Source organism: Xenopus laevis, chromosome 4L (assembly GCF_017654675.1).
Source record: "Xenopus laevis strain J_2021 chromosome 4L, Xenopus_laevis_v10.1, whole genome shotgun sequence".
NCBI lineage: Eukaryota > Metazoa > Chordata > Amphibia > Anura > Pipidae > Xenopus > Xenopus laevis.
In genome coordinates, this window is record NC_054377.1 from 82204037 (window position 1) to 82221167 (window position 17131).

Below are 17131 nucleotides of genomic sequence, written 5' to 3' on the forward strand. Positions count from 1 at the left end.
TTAGTCTGTTCTTAAATGCCCAAATATATATATAAATAGATGGCCAAGCTTTCGCTTATGTCTAGGTGTCTTATTTGCAGCCCTGACTATATGTCAAATTATCTCTGCAAAATGTTATCTTGTTATTTGATTACTTGAGAGTCCTGACACTTGGTTATTTGTGAAGCTATTTCGCTTTTTTTGCTTTCTTCTTGCCAGTACAACAAAATTACTATGGAGACTTCCATGGTTTATCCTTACAAGTCCAGAAGGGGGCAGTTGGTCTCTTTAGTTTTACCTTACTGTGCATAATCTTTAATCCACTGTTACTTTGTATTCTTATCTATCTCTTCTGTGTACTCTGTGTGTGTACATATCTTCTGGGAAGAGCTGCTGCGAGTCCGCCTAGGGCACAGACAAGCTGATATTCTGTAACGTACAACCATCCTCGCAATGTTTTTATATTGGGGTTTTCTTCTATATTTTTCCTTGCATTTTTGTAGGTAAGTTCAGGCAGTATTTTCCAATATATGCTTGTTTGGTTTCAGCCCTGAAGTTATTCAAGGTACAGTATAAACATGTGTTTTCTAGAGTAAAGACAGTAAGGTGGATATTAAGGTTGAAATTGAAATTCAAGAGATGTAGCATAATTTTTGAGTGTTATTATATATAATTTTGGATAATATAATGGGTGGGTTTATATATATGTTGTATGGGTGAATAGGTTTGAGTAGAAATCATTGGACTGTACTGTTTCACAGCTGTGAGACAGAAGCAAATGCAACTAAGACCACTCTCGATCAGAAGAGGTGGAGGAGATCCGTGGCAAATCCTCCTCAACCTATTGAATGTGAGTTTTCCAATTGGTCAGATTGGAGTTCATGTGACCCCTGTCAGAAAAAGAGGGTAAGTATAGGCAAAAGGAAGCATGGACTGCTGGAAAAGGATAGTTGGGTATGAGCAAAGAATGATATGTGCAACCACTAGGAAAAACTCTCTTTACGAATATTCATAATACCAAATTATAATGAATCTGTAAAGATTTGCAGAATTCTGGGTCAATACTAGAAATTTCCTATTGAATAATTTCCTATTGAATATTTGTAATTCTCACTGTTTACATTTGGGGTAATGTATTTAATGAAAGGGCTTATAGAGTTTATTCATCTGATTAATATGTCCTAGTATAAAAGAGATTGTGGCTAAAAGACCACTATTGAACTTGCAGAAACACTTTAATTATTACTATGGCAAATTCTTTCCAAAATACTCCCAGTTATGGGTAGTCTGCAGAGCCAGCACTAATGTTTAAAATGAAATAACCTTCAGCAAAGTAAAGAGTTAAGAGATGGCAGGCCCTTTTGATTTCATCCCCTTTGTGTAATGAAGTCAGAAGAACTGGATAACAATTCACCTCCGCCATTTCTGTTTCCATGTTTAGTTCCGTTATGCAAGATTAACTCAACCCGCCCAATTTGGTGGGGACCCCTGCAATAGGATAGACAGGCAGGAGGATCCGTGTGCTTCTAGAAACCCTTGCAGGAACACAAAGACATGTGAAGGTTTCCGCTGTACAGAAACAGGTAGGAGCAGCTTCAGATTTTTCTTCTTTCTTTTCTCTCTCTATTTCTCCCTTTCTGTTCATCTTCTGTACCATCAATCATATGAATAGTCATTGTGAATATAATTATGTAATATGTAAATATAATAATGAACTTAATGAACTTTAAAGGGATTCTGTCAGGGGAAAACATATTTTTAAACACAAGTTAATAGTGCTTCTCCAGCAGAATTCTGCACTGAAATCAGTTTTTCAAGAGCAAATGTTTTTTATATTTAATTTAGAAATTTGACATGGGGCTAGACATGTTGTCAGTTTCCTAGGTGCCCCCAGTCATGTGACTTGTGCTCTGATTAATGTCAGTTACTTTTCTCCTTTGCTGCAAATTGGATTGATGTGGGTAGGTGAGTTTTTCTGTATTGAGATTTATCTAAGCTTTGATAAATCTGCCCTGCAGTATATAGGCTATATTGGGGCTAATCTGCTAACAAAGGGTTAAATTGCTTCAGGGAATTTGTAACAGCCAGTTGGGTCTTCACTTTTTATTTTGCTTTAATTTTTTATTTGTTTTTATTTTACTGAATTCAGTAAATGATGAAAGGCCACAGGTTTCCATGAGGGAATGTAGAAATCAGCATCTGCCAATGAATTTAGATCTGCCAGTATTTGGCAGTGTTACATTTATGAGGGATGGGTAGGCATCGAGATGGGCCCCCTCCCATCCCACTTGAGAAAGGGCCTTTGCAGCCCGAAACATGTTGTGTGGACATAAAATAAAAGCTTATTAACAGTTATTCTGCCTGCTGTATGTTTTCCCATCTTCTCTGATACAGTTCCCATCCCCTACCTGTCACCTAACGTGCATGTCATTGAGATGTGCGAGTCAGGCAGCACCAACAGGCACCCATCATATCTCAAAATCCATAATTGCCCACTAAAGCCCCCACTTAGAATTGTATATTATTCTTTAGGCAACAAATTTCAATGTGTTTAAAGAGGTTGTTTATTAACAGTAAGTCAAATAATATCTCTCTCTCTCTCCATGTGCCTAAGGGAGGTGTATTGTGCGGAGACTGTTGTGTAATGGAGATGATGACTGCGGAGATTTATCTGATGAGAAAAACTGTAAATCAGTTCCAAGCTCTTGTTCTACTAATGAAATGGAACAGTACTGGGGTATAGAGAACCTTGCGAGTGGGTAAGTCTATGAAGAAGGAAAGAGCAATATTAATTGGCGAATTTGTCCCATTTCGCTTCGCCACAAATTTCCTGCAAAATTTGTGAAACTGACGAAAAATTATTCACTGGCGTCAAAATGGCCCCTGGTGTCAAAGTTGATGTCGGCCCCCATTAAAGTCGATGGATGTCCATTTATCATTGCCTGTGGCGAAACGGGCAAATTCGCCACGAATTCGCGCCTGCCGAATAAAATCGCTCATCACTAAAGAGCAATATTTTGTCACACTTGTCTGCTATTGAACCAGTCTTACAGCATGCTCAGGTGCAAATCTATTGAATTAGCAGGAACATATCATTAGAGTAAAGCTGGCTATAGATATTAGTAGCTGATATAAATCTTTTTACCCGTCTGATCTACTGAACAACCGGTTGACATGGTACAAAAAATGTCGGGACACACATTGTCCACAAATCGTACAAACCCTCATTTCGTACAACTGTATCTTTGCGTCTATGGCCTAAATTATAATTAGTGAACCTACATATGATATATTAGACTGTGTAACACTTGATACTCTAAAGACAGTGGGCAATTGGGAGATTTGTCGCCAGTGATTATTTATGCGTGACTGCGAGCAACAAATCTCTCCATTGGAAATAACTAAAATCTGCAGTACAAGTCTCCATGTTGGCCACTGTCCTTAGAGATCACAGGCATGACCAGCCTTTGGGCTTTCAACTTTTTGGCATGCTGGAAGCTGTAGTTCAAATCACCTGGAGGGCTACAAATTTAAATACTGTAGTTTCCCAAATTGGAGCTCCAACCTTTTTGCATTGACCAGAACTATTCTTTCTGTCACTCATCCTTGTTTTTGAATGAAAGTCATGGGTTCAGTTCTTTAATATTTGGCTTTTAAAAATGTACCATATGGAAAATTACACCTTCCTCAACCCATATTCAAGAGGGCTCTTCCTGAGTCCAAGAGATGTAACCCATGCTGCTCTGGTAGCCAAATGGAAGGGATTTCTGTAGGCCCATCTTAATTACACGTTTATATATATATATATATATATATATATATATATATATATATATATATATATATATATATATATAATTTTTTGTATTTTTATTCCAGAATACAGTGCAGTGCAACTCTTTTTTGGTGTTTATTAATAGGATATCAGTATTTTATCTGTAATTTCCCTGTACCTAAATGTTCTATATAGTGCTTATGCAGCACAAACTATGCAATTACATTTTTAAATATGACTCTGTACTAAATGCCGAGTGGGCTGTATTTGTTTACTCCATCCTCCCCATAGATGTGTCTCCTGAAGAAGTTTGGTCAATTTGCATCTAAATGGTTGTGTATTATTAATGTGGAGAATATGTTGTCTGTTGTAATGAGGCCTGAAATTAAATTTCTGTTGTAAGAACAAGTCAACCAGTGAGTTGCTGCTTAAAAAAAAAAACCTCAGGCATCTTAATTAATCTGTTTCTGTGGAAAAAAATGTACCAAAAAAACTAGTCACAAAGAGCAATATTCGTTTAACTTTCTGGCACAGATAAGTACAAGTAAATCAAAACAGACTTTAAAAAATTGATTGCCTTGCATAAAGAGAATAGTATTACAGGTATGGAACCTGTTATCCAGGATCCTCAAGGGATAACAGGTCCCATACCTGTAATTCTAGTCTCTCTAAGCAAGACAATCCGTTTTGTAAAAGTCGTTTTGATTTTTTCCATATGAGTCTGTATGGTTTTCCATAAGAGGGATCCTATGATTACGTGTCTATTGATATGAAACGCATCAGGACAACTGACTGTTAATGAGATGAAATAAACTTTTCCTTTTTACCTTACCGGCTGGCTGCAGGAGTGCATGCTTTTCTTCTCATAAGAGGGATCTTCCCATAATTTCGATTTCCATAGCTTTTGTCTACTAAAAAGTCATTTAAATGTGAAATAAACTCAATTTGCCTCCAATAAGGATTTAGTATATCTTAGTTGGGAACAAATACATGGTGCGGTTTTATTATTACAGAGAAAAAAGAAATGATTTGTAAAATTTGGATTATTTGGATAAAATGGGAGATGACCTTCTTGTAATTCAGAGCTTTCTAGAGAAGGGTTTCCATTACTAAATATATGTTCCTCTTCTTTCATATGAAATTAACTAATTAAAATCTAATATTTATATAGAATGTGAATGTTCTTCATGACCTACCATGTCATTTTATTTACATATATAGTAGAACCCTGATTTTGCCTACATGAATTTTAGTTTCCTGGAATTGATACTGTTTTATTGATGTCCCATACAGGGAAGTGGTGTATTTATTTTCCAGGACTTTCCTGGAATCTGAATGGAAATATAAATCAGATTTCTTTGTATCAATATCATCTTTTTCTGTTAAATGAATTGGCTTGTCATGCCCATGTGATGTTAACATAAAATGTTTTCTTCCTGTCTAAAGTTTGCAACTTGTCTAGTAAGCCAAGGCAACCAATCAGCAGCTAGCATTTTGAGTTCAACTATTTGAAAACACAAATCTGATTATTTACAATTGGTTACTACATGTGAGCAAACTTTAGACTTTTTTTTTTACATTACCCCATCATTTTTCCAACAAGATCTATTCGTATGAACCACTTATCTGAATGAATTGCACAGTGTTATTTACCCAGTTATGAGGATGTCTGTCTGGCCAATCTGCATATAAATGGATTCCCTTAAGGTTTGGAACAAGATTTAGCTCATAATCAAACCAGTTGTTTTACGTAACAAGAATGCTACATTTAAATTGTCAATGTTTTTAACGTAAGTATGTTTTTCAAATTTCTCTCTCTTTCTTTATCTCTCAATTTTTGCAGGATCAATTTGTTTACAAATAATCGTGAAGGATTTGTTTTAGATCACAGATACTATGCTGGAGGCTGCTCTCCCCATTACATTCTGAATACAAAATTTAGAAAACCCTATAATGTGGAAAACTACATTCCAGAAGTAAGTGGGGGTCAATAACAGCATAAATACCAAAGGTAAAAAACAACCGCTTTATGTTCTCAGTTCAGTGTTCAGTGTAAAAAATAAAAACTGCGTAAATAGATATACAGTAGATAGATATAAATAGGCTGTGCAAAATAAAAAAAAATGTGATCTTTTAGTAATTTGGATCTCCATACCTTAAGTCTACTAAAAAAAATAATTTAAACATTAATTAAACCAAACAGGATTATTTTCCCACCAATAAGGATTCATTATATCTTAGTTGGAATGAAGGACAATGTACAGAGAAAAAATGGAGTCTATGGGAGCTGGCCTTCCCATAATTCTGAGCTTTCTGGATAACGAGTTTCCAGACAATGGATCCCATACCTGTAATATACGGGTGCTACCCTTATAGATGCATTTGGACAATTCAGGACTGTTGGTTTTTGTATAACCCTATTATATTTTGCTTTAGTGCCAGTAATTAGAAGTGTTGAGTTAGCAACTCTGAAGGGCACATACTTGATGCACTTGTTGTTACTACGACAGCAGATTGCTTTACAAAATCTTATAGACCGAATGAAATAGTCAAGGTTGTAAATATTGTCAAGACACTGTGTATATATTTTACACATATAAACAACTGAAATATGTTGTAGTTAGATTATTACATTGTGACCTCTATTTTCTTCTAGAGCAAAGGAAAATATGAGTTCTCGTTATCTGAACATGAATCCTACTCAGACTATGAAAGGAATTTCGCCAGTCGCCATGCAAAACAAACTAGTTTCAGTATTGGCCTCAAAATACCAGGACTGTTTGAATTTGGCTTTAATTATAATGATATGAAAGTCAAAACATTCATTGAAAGAACTAAGAAATTCTCTCACACGGTAAGGATACTGCTGATATGATGGAGGATAAACTGTGAATATATTGGTGTGTGTGGCTAGATTTCTTTCCTTTGATAAATAAACATCTAGGTGCCGTATGGATGTTACTGTATCTGACATAAATCTGGCTTAATATGTGCTGACATACCTATATTGTTGATATTTACATTTGAGTGCCATAACTATCGGTCCTGTGTGGGAACCCAGATTACAATTTTGGTTGATGAAACTCCAGGTGGATTGTACCACACATGATCATCCAGATTAGAGATCCATATTTTACAAAGGTGACGTGTTTAATAAATACAAAACATCTAGGCTATGAGTTGGTAATACTAGAAAAAAATTATAATACCACAATGCTTCTATATTTAATGTCTATTAAAAAATTGTAAAAAATTAAGTATTTGCTTTTATTATTATTGGTTAGAAAAATATGGGCCTATCCATGTAATACTACTTTGGCTCCAATGCACCTTTTAAAAAATAAAATAGACTGGCTAATGACAAACAGCAAAATTATCCAAGATTGTCTCAAAAATACAAAATACGAGTTGAATTGAATTATGGTTAAATTAGATCTATCCACAATCTACTGACTTTAATTGCTAATATGCTTTTATTTATGTCATAGAAATCGTGCAATGGTAACTACAGTTGTTTCATACCTTCTCTTTCCCTTGATCTTCCATCGTCTTTCTCCCAATCCCACTTCATTCTGAGACCTTACTAAATGTATTTAGTCAAATGTTTAGATTTACTAGATATGATTATTATGTTCCATTTTCATGACCTACGGTGGCACTATGTTTTATTTTGTTAAAAATGTTAAAACCTTAATAAGTTTAAAGGTTAAAACCTCTATAAAAATATGGAAAGGAGCACAACTTACATATATGGATATAGCACCCATGGGTCTTGTAAATGTGTGATCAACATTTTAACCTTAACACAGACCTTTATCAAGATTTGTTTTACTTTAGAAAAGCAAATTTATTTCTGCAAAGTCTACTCTTGAAGTTGCACAGTACAAGGTAAAATCCCGGAACCTGATGCTTCATACAGAGTTTTTTCAGAGAGTCAAACAGTTGCCAATGGAATATGTTTATGGTGAATACAGAGATATCTTCAGAGATTATGGAACGCATTTTATCACAGAAGCAACATTAGGAGGCGTTTATGAATACACGCTAATACTTAACAGTGAAAAGCTGCAAAAAGAAGGTACAACTATCTGATCTGTTACATTTTTGATGAACAACTTTTTTGTAGCCTTTGGCATGGCAGGACCACTTGGAGGGTTGCACCAAGCTTGTGTCTTTCATTGAACAAAACGTTGTTTAAAATGTATATTATTCAAAATGCCCAACTTCTTCTATGTATGTTGCTCTGAGGTAGCTCAGAGGACTGCATCCTGCCTGTGACTTTCCACTTGAACGGTTCTGTTTTAAACATATATGGGGGAATGTAATAAAAAAAAATTGCAATGCGAAAAGTTATGTCTTTCTGCAAAAAAATTTGCCTTTGCGAGAATTTAATATAGCTTTTGCGGACCCAGAAACTGTTTAGCGACCACTTCCAAAGGGGATTAAGGTTTGGGAATGTTATAGTTTGCGCGAGTGCGCAGTGAATGTAATAAAACTTCTTACTGAAAAAGTTATGTTTGCTCCAAAAGATTAGGACACCTTCAAGCTCTTCTTGAAAGTGGGCAATGCGCAATTAAAATTCGTGATGCAATAACAGTTTAAGGAGTATTACATTGCGAAATGCAAATTTAAATTCTTATTTGTGCAAATTGTTTTACTCTTTGCGACTTTTACTAAATTCCCCCAATAAAATGTTAGGCCTAATGTAAAAAATATGCTCTTCAATAAAAGTATAATTTGGTGCTTTGTAGAAAATCTCTCACATTTTACATTTTAAAAGGAAATAGCAAAAGTTCCCAACAATGGTAACATTGTTATGTGACAGGTACAGTAGTGCCTTTTATGGACATGAAACTAATATCCTTATATTTTACAATAAGGTGTACTTTATTCACTATATATATATATATATATATATCTCTATATATATATATATATAGATAGATAGATAGATAGATAGATAGATAGATAGATAGATAGATAGATAGATATATATGTATATATATGTATATACGTATATATATATATATATATATATATATATATATATATATATATATATAAATATGATAATTTTAAGAAATTATAAGAAACTTTTTAAATACAATCCATTAAATATTTTGCATAATTACTGAAATAAGCTTTTGTTCGCTATCCCTCTATCAGCATTTGTTTCTCTTTCTCATTCTATCTTTATGCAGCAGTTAGGTGTCAGATGATCATTGACAGTTAGATCCAATATATCTTATAGGGGGCTTCATTTCACTGCAGATGTAATAGAGCTCACTCAAATAACTGATTCCAGTACAAACAAAATATAACTAAATAACTGCCTTTTGCACAAATTCTGTATGTAGAGAGACATGATGTCTGGTGATTTTAATAGAGTGAGGTGTAATACATCTTCTATTCAAAAGGAGCCCCCCTATAAGATATATTGGATTTAACTGTCAATGATTATCTGACACCCAACTCCTGCATGGAGAGAATGAAGAGAAACAGATACTGAAGAGAGGAATAATGAAGATGAACTTGATTATTTCAGAAACAGTACAGAATTGTTAATTGGTTGTATTTAGAAAGTTTCTTATTTCAGTATGATGAAGCTTATATTAAATTTAAATTTTCGACATTTCCCCTTAAATTAAAATTTTATTTAAATACAAAGTCAATTGGTCAATGACGATTACAATGTAAAAACAGAGGAGACTGCCACTTTAGATACGATGATGAAACCCAGGTAACAAATTCTAGGAGCAAGAAGTTCACTCAGGCGTTACCATAACCACAAACCAACGTTAGAGGTAAGGCTGGCCCTAAAGTAAGGAAAGTAACACCAAAGAATATTTGTAGCAAAGTAACAATATTCTGACTTCCAAAGTAGAGTTTAGTGCTTTAAACCATGTTATCCTTCCAGGTACTGGTGGTGAAGGGATTTATATGACTGTTTTTTTTAAAGTTTAGAGAGAAAATGTAATTATTTGTTTTAATTTAATGTCTTAAAGGCTATTCGCTAAATGATGTACAGAAATGTGTGCAAGCAGGATTAAAACTTGGAGTCACTATTGAGGGCATATCGTTAAGCGTTGGCATGTCTGGTGGAGCCTGCAGCGGTTTGCTGAAAGAAATTGGAGGTAAGCAGAATATCCACTTACAAGTAGTTTCTAAATCTTTGTTATCAAGAATTAAAATGTGTGCATGTATTTATATTACAGATAAAATATCATCAGATAAGCTGGTTGAGGACTTTGTTGCTCTTGTCAGAGGTGGAGCCAGTGAACATATTGCAGCACTTGCTTACAAAGACCTTCCAACACAAGATCTAATGCAAGAGTGGGGAGATGCAGTTTATTACAATCCTGAAATCATTAGCATGAAAGTATGATTTATCTCATTACAAAAGCAAATTTCTTCAGCACTCTACAGCTTAAAAGGGTTGTTCACCTTCAAACAACTAGTTGTTTTCAGATAGATCACCAGAAATAACACCACTCAAACACCAGAGACACAAACATTCAACTTTAAACTTAGATTTTGGGAAAACAAAAAAAAAGAAATAATGGAAAGTAATTGTAAAAAGGTTATTTCTGGGACACAACTGAACTGAAAAAATGTTTGGAAGGTGAACAACCCCTTTAAACCTAGGAAAACAGGAAGCTACTGCAAGGCATTTATCCAGTGTTCCGAGCTGTAGAGTATCCTTTACATTTGGAAAATTGTTGCATTAATTTAATAACAATGGTAACTTTTGCCTCTGTGCAATAATGGCAATCAATTCGCATTTAGCTTAGATCAAATTATCACAGGTAGAATAATCATGTTATAAAATAAATGTTTGGTAGACAATTGCTACTTTTCCAGAAATATTCCAGTAAGTTTTGTTCTGTAATCACATTCCCATTACAAGATAAATTCCTTTCTAAGATCAGCATTGCGTAAAATACTTCAAATCTGCACCCAAAAACTGAAGATGAAAAATGGATCTTGATTGTGAGTCAATGTTACTCAGTAAAGTAACAATATAGAATTTTGTACAATTACTAATGCTACAAGAATATTACAAATTTAAAAAACAAAGGGGAACTGTAATCCAAAGAATATTATTAGAATTTTCACTTATAATGATATCCATAATATTGGTCATGTTTTGCGTTTAAGAAGCTGGTTGGTTATATAGGATGTTTTTTGCTTTGCATATGAAACAGATTGATGAGGGAATATGGGAAATAAATTAGACTTTTACAACACATTATATTGAATGATGCAAGTGACTGCGTATCCTTATTATCTTTTCCCATTAAACCCGGTGGCTTGTAGGCAAGTCCTTTGTACGAGCTGGTGACTGCCACAGATTTTACTGGAGCTAATATTCTCCAGGAAAATATGAAGCGTGCCCTTGAGGAATTCCAGGCTGAAACTAGCCCTTGCCGCTGTGTTCCATGTCAAAATAATGGTTTAGCCATTTTCACAGGTATGTATTGTTATTATTATTATATACACATCGATCATAGCTTTAGGTACAACACTATATAATGCACAGGGGATTTACATCTTGATCAATGATCCTACTTACGTGCACCTAAAATTTGGTTTAGGAAGTATTGTTATTATACTGTTCATTGTCATTTTCCAGCTGAACTTTGTTGATGTTATAACTAATGGCAGGTATTGTTGTGTTCTGCATGGCAGCAATTGGAAATACTAGCAATTCCAAGTTTTTCCATGTTGTTGCCAAAGACTTATATGTAAAGTCATCTGCAGAGGAATGCAGTGCATAAAAAAGTCATAGTAGCCCTTTGCATTATGCAGTCTGTAAGGGCAAGCAATACTGATCATATGAGATAATGGTGGGGCTGTAGGGGGAATACTAGTATAGTAGCGATGCCACTGATCTGAACAGCATTGCTGCACAAACAAACAAAAATGGATTGATCCATATACATTCCATGGCCCAATATTTTATCAGTAATTTTTTATCTGCCAGTGCATGCCTTTTCTAAAACAGGGGTATACATCCCCAGAGATGAAATTACTGGTAAAACCTTTGACCTGGGAATGTGTATTGATAAATCTTTTTTTTTTATCTGGGACACAATCTCCTGGGTGCAGTCCATATGGATAGGCTTCTTTAAATGTTTTACTCATTGTTCAAATAAGTACTATAATTGCACAATTCATGCAGAAGCGTCTAGATGAAGTTTCATTCATGGATACTACATGCTGTTTTCTTCAAACTGCATTCTCACTGGGTCTTGTTCTGTTCATGAAGATTAACTACTAACAAAACTATTTTACATACATTTAAGTTATTTGCAGCCCAACTAATGGGGACATATTTTAGATGTACCTTTCTATAGAAAGGGTATTCAGCAGAAACTGGAAGAAGAAATAATTATTAACGGCATCCGACCAAAAACAATTTCCCATCTCTCTTTGTTTTTGTTGCTCTTTGCAGAAAATCGCTGTGAATGCATTTGCCCACTAGGATTCTCTGGTGCAGCATGTGAAATTACAAAACGACCAGGTAACTGCCAAAGAATGGGTAGATGCACTTTATAGTTAGGCTACCAGATCATTGGAAAAGTCAGAGACAATAATAAATGCAAGTTGCTGGGCTGCATTGAGTGCAAAACAACTGCCTTTAAATTGCATTTTATCTAGTTAGTTGGTGTTCCTGACTTATTACATGACAACCTTACTTTATATCCCCTATTCTTAAATGTGTTTGCTTTGGGTGAACACACTTTGGGGCAAATTTACTTACCTTCGAAGTTGCGCCAGCGTTGGCTTCGCCACACTTCACCAGGCGTAGATTCACCAGGGCTGTGCAAATTCACGAAGATCCGAAGTTGCGCACAAGTTACCGATCGTTTGTGACGTTGCACTAGCGATGTTATGATCAGCGGTTCGAAGTTACGATAGCGGTGGCATATTTGCATACGGCGTGCAGTTAAAGTACAAAGGCCGTATATGCAGCAGCAAATACATTACACTACACAAGGCCAGGGAATATTAATAAATGTTATATTGCCCTACACATGTGCCCACAGTATAGTTTTGGTGCCATATGTTATCAACTGTAGGGGGGAAGGAGGGTACCCTAAAAAAAATTGCGATATTTTTCAGCCTATCACCCTATAAAAAGTAAAAGACGCCAGCGTTTTTTTGGAAAATGTAAACTTTTTTTGGACCATCCCTATCTACTGTATTACACTTCACCTGGTCTGAGGTGGCGGAGTAAATTCCGCCGCAAGAGGTAACATTCACGAAAATCCGCAACTTAGTGAATTAGCGTAGTTACGTCCCTTTGCCAGAGCGCAATTTTTTTAGGGTGCCCTCCTTCCCACCTACATTTGATAACATATGGCACCTATATAAGTGCAGCAAAGCCAACGCTGGCGCAACTTCGAAGTAGGTCCACTTCGCTAGCGAATTTACTCCAGCACCCGTTAGTAAATTGGCGAAGTGGCAAAATGACGTCACTTCACCCTTTAGTAAATTTGCCCCTATGTTTGATTAATAAGGAGGCAGGAACTAATTTCACTGTGTTTTACCTTAAAATATTAAATATGGAGGAGATGGAGACAGACCAGTATAATTCTTAATTTTATTTACTAGCAACTAGCGATGCAACAATGTGACCTGGTATTTACTTGTGTGGCTACATTAATACTGAATTCATTCTGGTTATTCTATTGCAAAGGGAAGAATGAGCACATACATTAATCATTATTGATGGTTCCATGTAGAAACTGTTACAATTTATATTTACATATCTGAGAGAGACTTTTTTCTTAACTTATTACTTATTGAGATATTTACTTATTTATTGGTAAATGTCACAAGTCGCACCAAATAAAGTACCCGGGTACACAAAAACTCCACAATCACACATCAGCATAACAAATTAATGTTTCTAGTGCAATTACACGTTGGCCTGTAAATATATATTGTAGAATTTTGTATTTTATTTTTCAGTAAATGCCATAGATGGAAGCTGGAGTTGTTGGTCTGGTTGGACGCCTTGCTCCAGAAGAATACAGACAAGAGACAGACAGTGCAACAATCCATCCCCACAAAATGGTGGCAATCAGTGTGAAGGAACGAATACTGACTCAAGAAGTTGCTAATGCCTTTGAGATCACAAGCTGATATAAGGGAACAAAAAATAATGCAAACCTGTGAATTTTTCCTACATGTGCTGTTTTAGTTTTTTGATCTCTCTATGAATAAACCTAGAGGATTGCTCCTTTAAATGCAATCTCTGTGTAATACCATGTTAACCTGTCTCATACCACCCTGTCTTGAGCACTATATAACACCCCCTGATGGCTTCTTGTAAGAGGCTTCTAGAACAACAGGATGACTATGGGCAAAGAAATGGAAAGCATGTGGTCAGCCTGTCTGAGAGAGTTACACTTTAGATAAGGCTAAACCTGCAATCTTAGACTATAAGGGCAGAGACACACGTGGAGATTCGGGGAGATTTCGTTGCCCCGTGACTCACGAGGAAACTTCGGGCGACTTTGGATAACGAAGCACTCCAAATGCCATCCCACCGGCGATTTAAATTCTAGCTGGTAGAAGGACAGTTCGGGGAGATTAGTTCCCGAAGAAGAGGAGATTTGTCGCTGGGCGACTAATCTCCACGTGTGTCTCTGACCTAACACCTTCATAGGAACTAGAAAAAAACAATACTAGCAATACTAATTCTGATCTTCATATTTCCATTATTCGATACAAAATGAAAACAAAATATGGGTATAGTAGCCATTTCAAGTCAGTTTGGAGAACAGTTTTTTTATATGTACAGTATAGATGGGTGAGGAAATATGGCTTGCTAAATAAGCTTTTATAGATTTGTATTATACATTACATTTTATTCACGTCTTGCATTTGTTTTTTTTTTGGGGGGGGGGGCACTTTTATAACTTAAATGGTGTGGGAAAATAACATAAGTGGAAATTCCCTTTTTGGTTTTGTGCCAGAAAGGCCTGAAGTGGTCAAATTTTCGGGCTAATTTCAGCGCAGAACACAGAAACTTCCAAATAGGATAGGGACCTCTGCCATTGACTTATAGACAAACTAGGCAGGTCTGAGATGGCGGAGTTTCGGATTCAGGCTTTTTTTTTTTTTTCAAGCATCGGGCTTTAATAAATCTTGAAAAATTTGAGTTTTAACCCAAAAAGTTGGCCAGATAAATTCGAGGTTTAACAAATAGCCCCCTCAGTGTTATTACAAGCTGGTTTTAAGCTTGTGTTTTATTCACAGCAGGGTTTTGTTCAAAACAGTGCACCTTCCAATTTCGTAGATGCAAGCAAATTATAGTTTATTCTTCTGAAACAAGAACCATGCTGCCCACTTGCAGTCTGAATTTCTAGGAAACCTGCTCTTTATATGTGTGGAAGTCATTATCCATCCATCTAGTACAATTATTTGTATTCAGTCTCTTTGCATTTGTCCTCAGACCACTCAGTTTGTCCCCACTTTCTGGTCAGAGAGCTTACTCCCAGCTCCAACCACTTTTCATAGGTAAATTCCAACACCTGTATTTCAACCTAAGTAAACACAACATATTATTCTCCCCATCTGCTCTGTCTCATGGAGTATTCCAGGGAGATATACTTTGCCTATAGGGTTTTTCTGGGTTACTGTGTCACATAGGTCACATAAAAAGTATGAGTTTATGTAGAGTGTTAGACATTTCCACAGGCAGTTCCACCTGTAGTTTGGACATCTAAAGTGGTACTTAGTGAGCCCTGGGTGAAAGACTATTTCCTGAACGTTATCAGTAGAGATGAGCAAAATTTTTCGCCAAGTTTCGTCGTGAAAATGATCCTCAATAGACTCCAATTGGAGGAAAAAAATGTTGCTCATCAAAAAAAAATTGACACCATAGACTTTAATGTATTTTGGTGAATTTTTGACAAAGCGAATTGAATCAGATTCGCCCATCACTAGTTATCTAATCTGATCTAATTTGTTGCTTGCCTAGTAGGTGGCAGTGTTTAAAAGGGTGAGCATAAATGTGCTCAGGGCTCTCTTCTTGGATCCCACCTTGCAGGAGGTGGGTACAGGATTAAGTCTGGGCTGGTGACAGGCCCTGGTTAGAGACAGTTCTAGTTGGTTGGTAGGAGCTGGTGTAATAGTCCCTCTAGAAGCAAATGTTAGAGGAAGTGTATTTAGCAAGCAGCTTTGTAGCTCCAACAAGGAGGTTAGTGGGGTTAGCACCCTTGTGGTTATGAAACTGCCAGACAGGAACACGAGTAGGTGAGCTCAGGAGCAGGAAAGTGCAAAGAAGCAAGATACACGGTGGGATCTCTTGTGCTTGGGAAAAATCAACAAGACGGTTTCACTACCTCTAAGAGGGACCTACTTGCAATATATTTAATATGTGAAGGTTGTCCAAGGTTTGCCTTAAATGTACCTGAAGATCTATACTGCTTCAATGTTGTGCCCAAGATTTACTGTCATTGTTCTATAAATAAGTTATTGTTTGAAGCAACCCACTGGACTGCTGTTACCTCCAACCTGGTTGGTCTGTGCACCAAGGGACATACAGGATTCACTTGAGGGTAAGGTGCTTAAATAGGCCTACACACACTACTGGGAATTGCAGGGAATTGCCCACAGCCCAAGTCTATCCAGGAAACCGTGGCAGCAAGTCACACTATAATGACACTCTCTACACACTTCCCAAGCCCATCCACTTGTGTGCTACCGTTATCTTTGATTTGTGAGATGTTTTAATCAGTGGCTTCTAGATTTTTATTTCTTTGTGATCTCTTGTCATCTAGCTCCCTTAAGTGTGGCTAGCCATATGAGTTTAAACTGCTGGCCTGTCTAATATACCCTGGGCAGGTTTAAAAAACCTATCCGGCAAGGTCAGCATGAGGCTGTTGACACAGTCGTCTCCTGATGGGTCTGGCCCAGGAGCCAAACAATCCATTCAGTTCCGTGTGGGTGGCTAAATTAAGAAATGTGTAGAGCTAATAGTTCTCCTCGTGTATATAAAATAATGTTATTAAGTTATTAAACACTTTCTTCCCATTCCTTCCAGTGAAACGCCTCCTCTTTCCCATCGTCACTATTCCCATATAATCTACTGCACACATTTTAAAATAATTTGTTTTCTGTCACTCTGTTATTGCCAAGCAAGAATTTCACCATTCTTCACTTACATAACAAGGGACTGGAGCAAAATTATTATGGAAATAAATCAGTTTTCCTGATATGACAGCCCTTGGAGGCCACATGATTATAGTCTGTGGATGAAGTTTCTCAGTGTCATCATGGCTGCTTACTGTAATTAAGAATAACACTGGGAGGCCCATTTATCAATGTTCTCATTTTAGTGGTTTTAGAGGTTTTTGAAAC

At 36.2% G+C, this 17131-nt stretch overlaps 1 protein-coding gene across 1 annotated transcript; it reads left to right on the forward strand.

Moving 5' to 3' along the window:
• The first annotated feature begins 341 nt into the window (after positions 1 to 341).
• c8b.L (complement C8 beta chain L homeolog) lies at positions 342 to 14031 on the forward strand. Its single transcript, XM_018258281.2, has 12 exons — positions 342 to 482; positions 741 to 885; positions 1421 to 1562; positions 2594 to 2738; positions 5598 to 5730; positions 6411 to 6608; positions 7592 to 7832; positions 9760 to 9888; positions 9970 to 10133; positions 11072 to 11225; positions 12210 to 12278; positions 13733 to 14031. Exons 1-12 carry the CDS (start codon positions 433 to 435, stop codon positions 13882 to 13884), a joined length of 1722 nt encoding a protein of 573 aa, XP_018113770.1. The 5' UTR covers positions 342 to 432; the 3' UTR covers positions 13885 to 14031.
• The last annotated feature ends 3100 nt before the right edge of the window (positions 14032 to 17131 follow it).

Coding starts and splice junctions, on each gene's coding strand:
- c8b.L (XM_018258281.2), top strand. CDS start 433: ATGTTTTTATATTGGGGTTTTCTTCTATATTTTTCCTTGCATTTTTGT. Junction 11,226..12,209: donor TGGTTTAGCCATTTTCACAG/GTATGTATTGTT, acceptor TGCTCTTTGCAG/AAAATCGCTGTGAATGCATT. Junction 12,279..13,732: donor TGAAATTACAAAACGACCAG/GTAACTGCCAAA, acceptor TTTATTTTTCAG/TAAATGCCATAGATGGAAGC.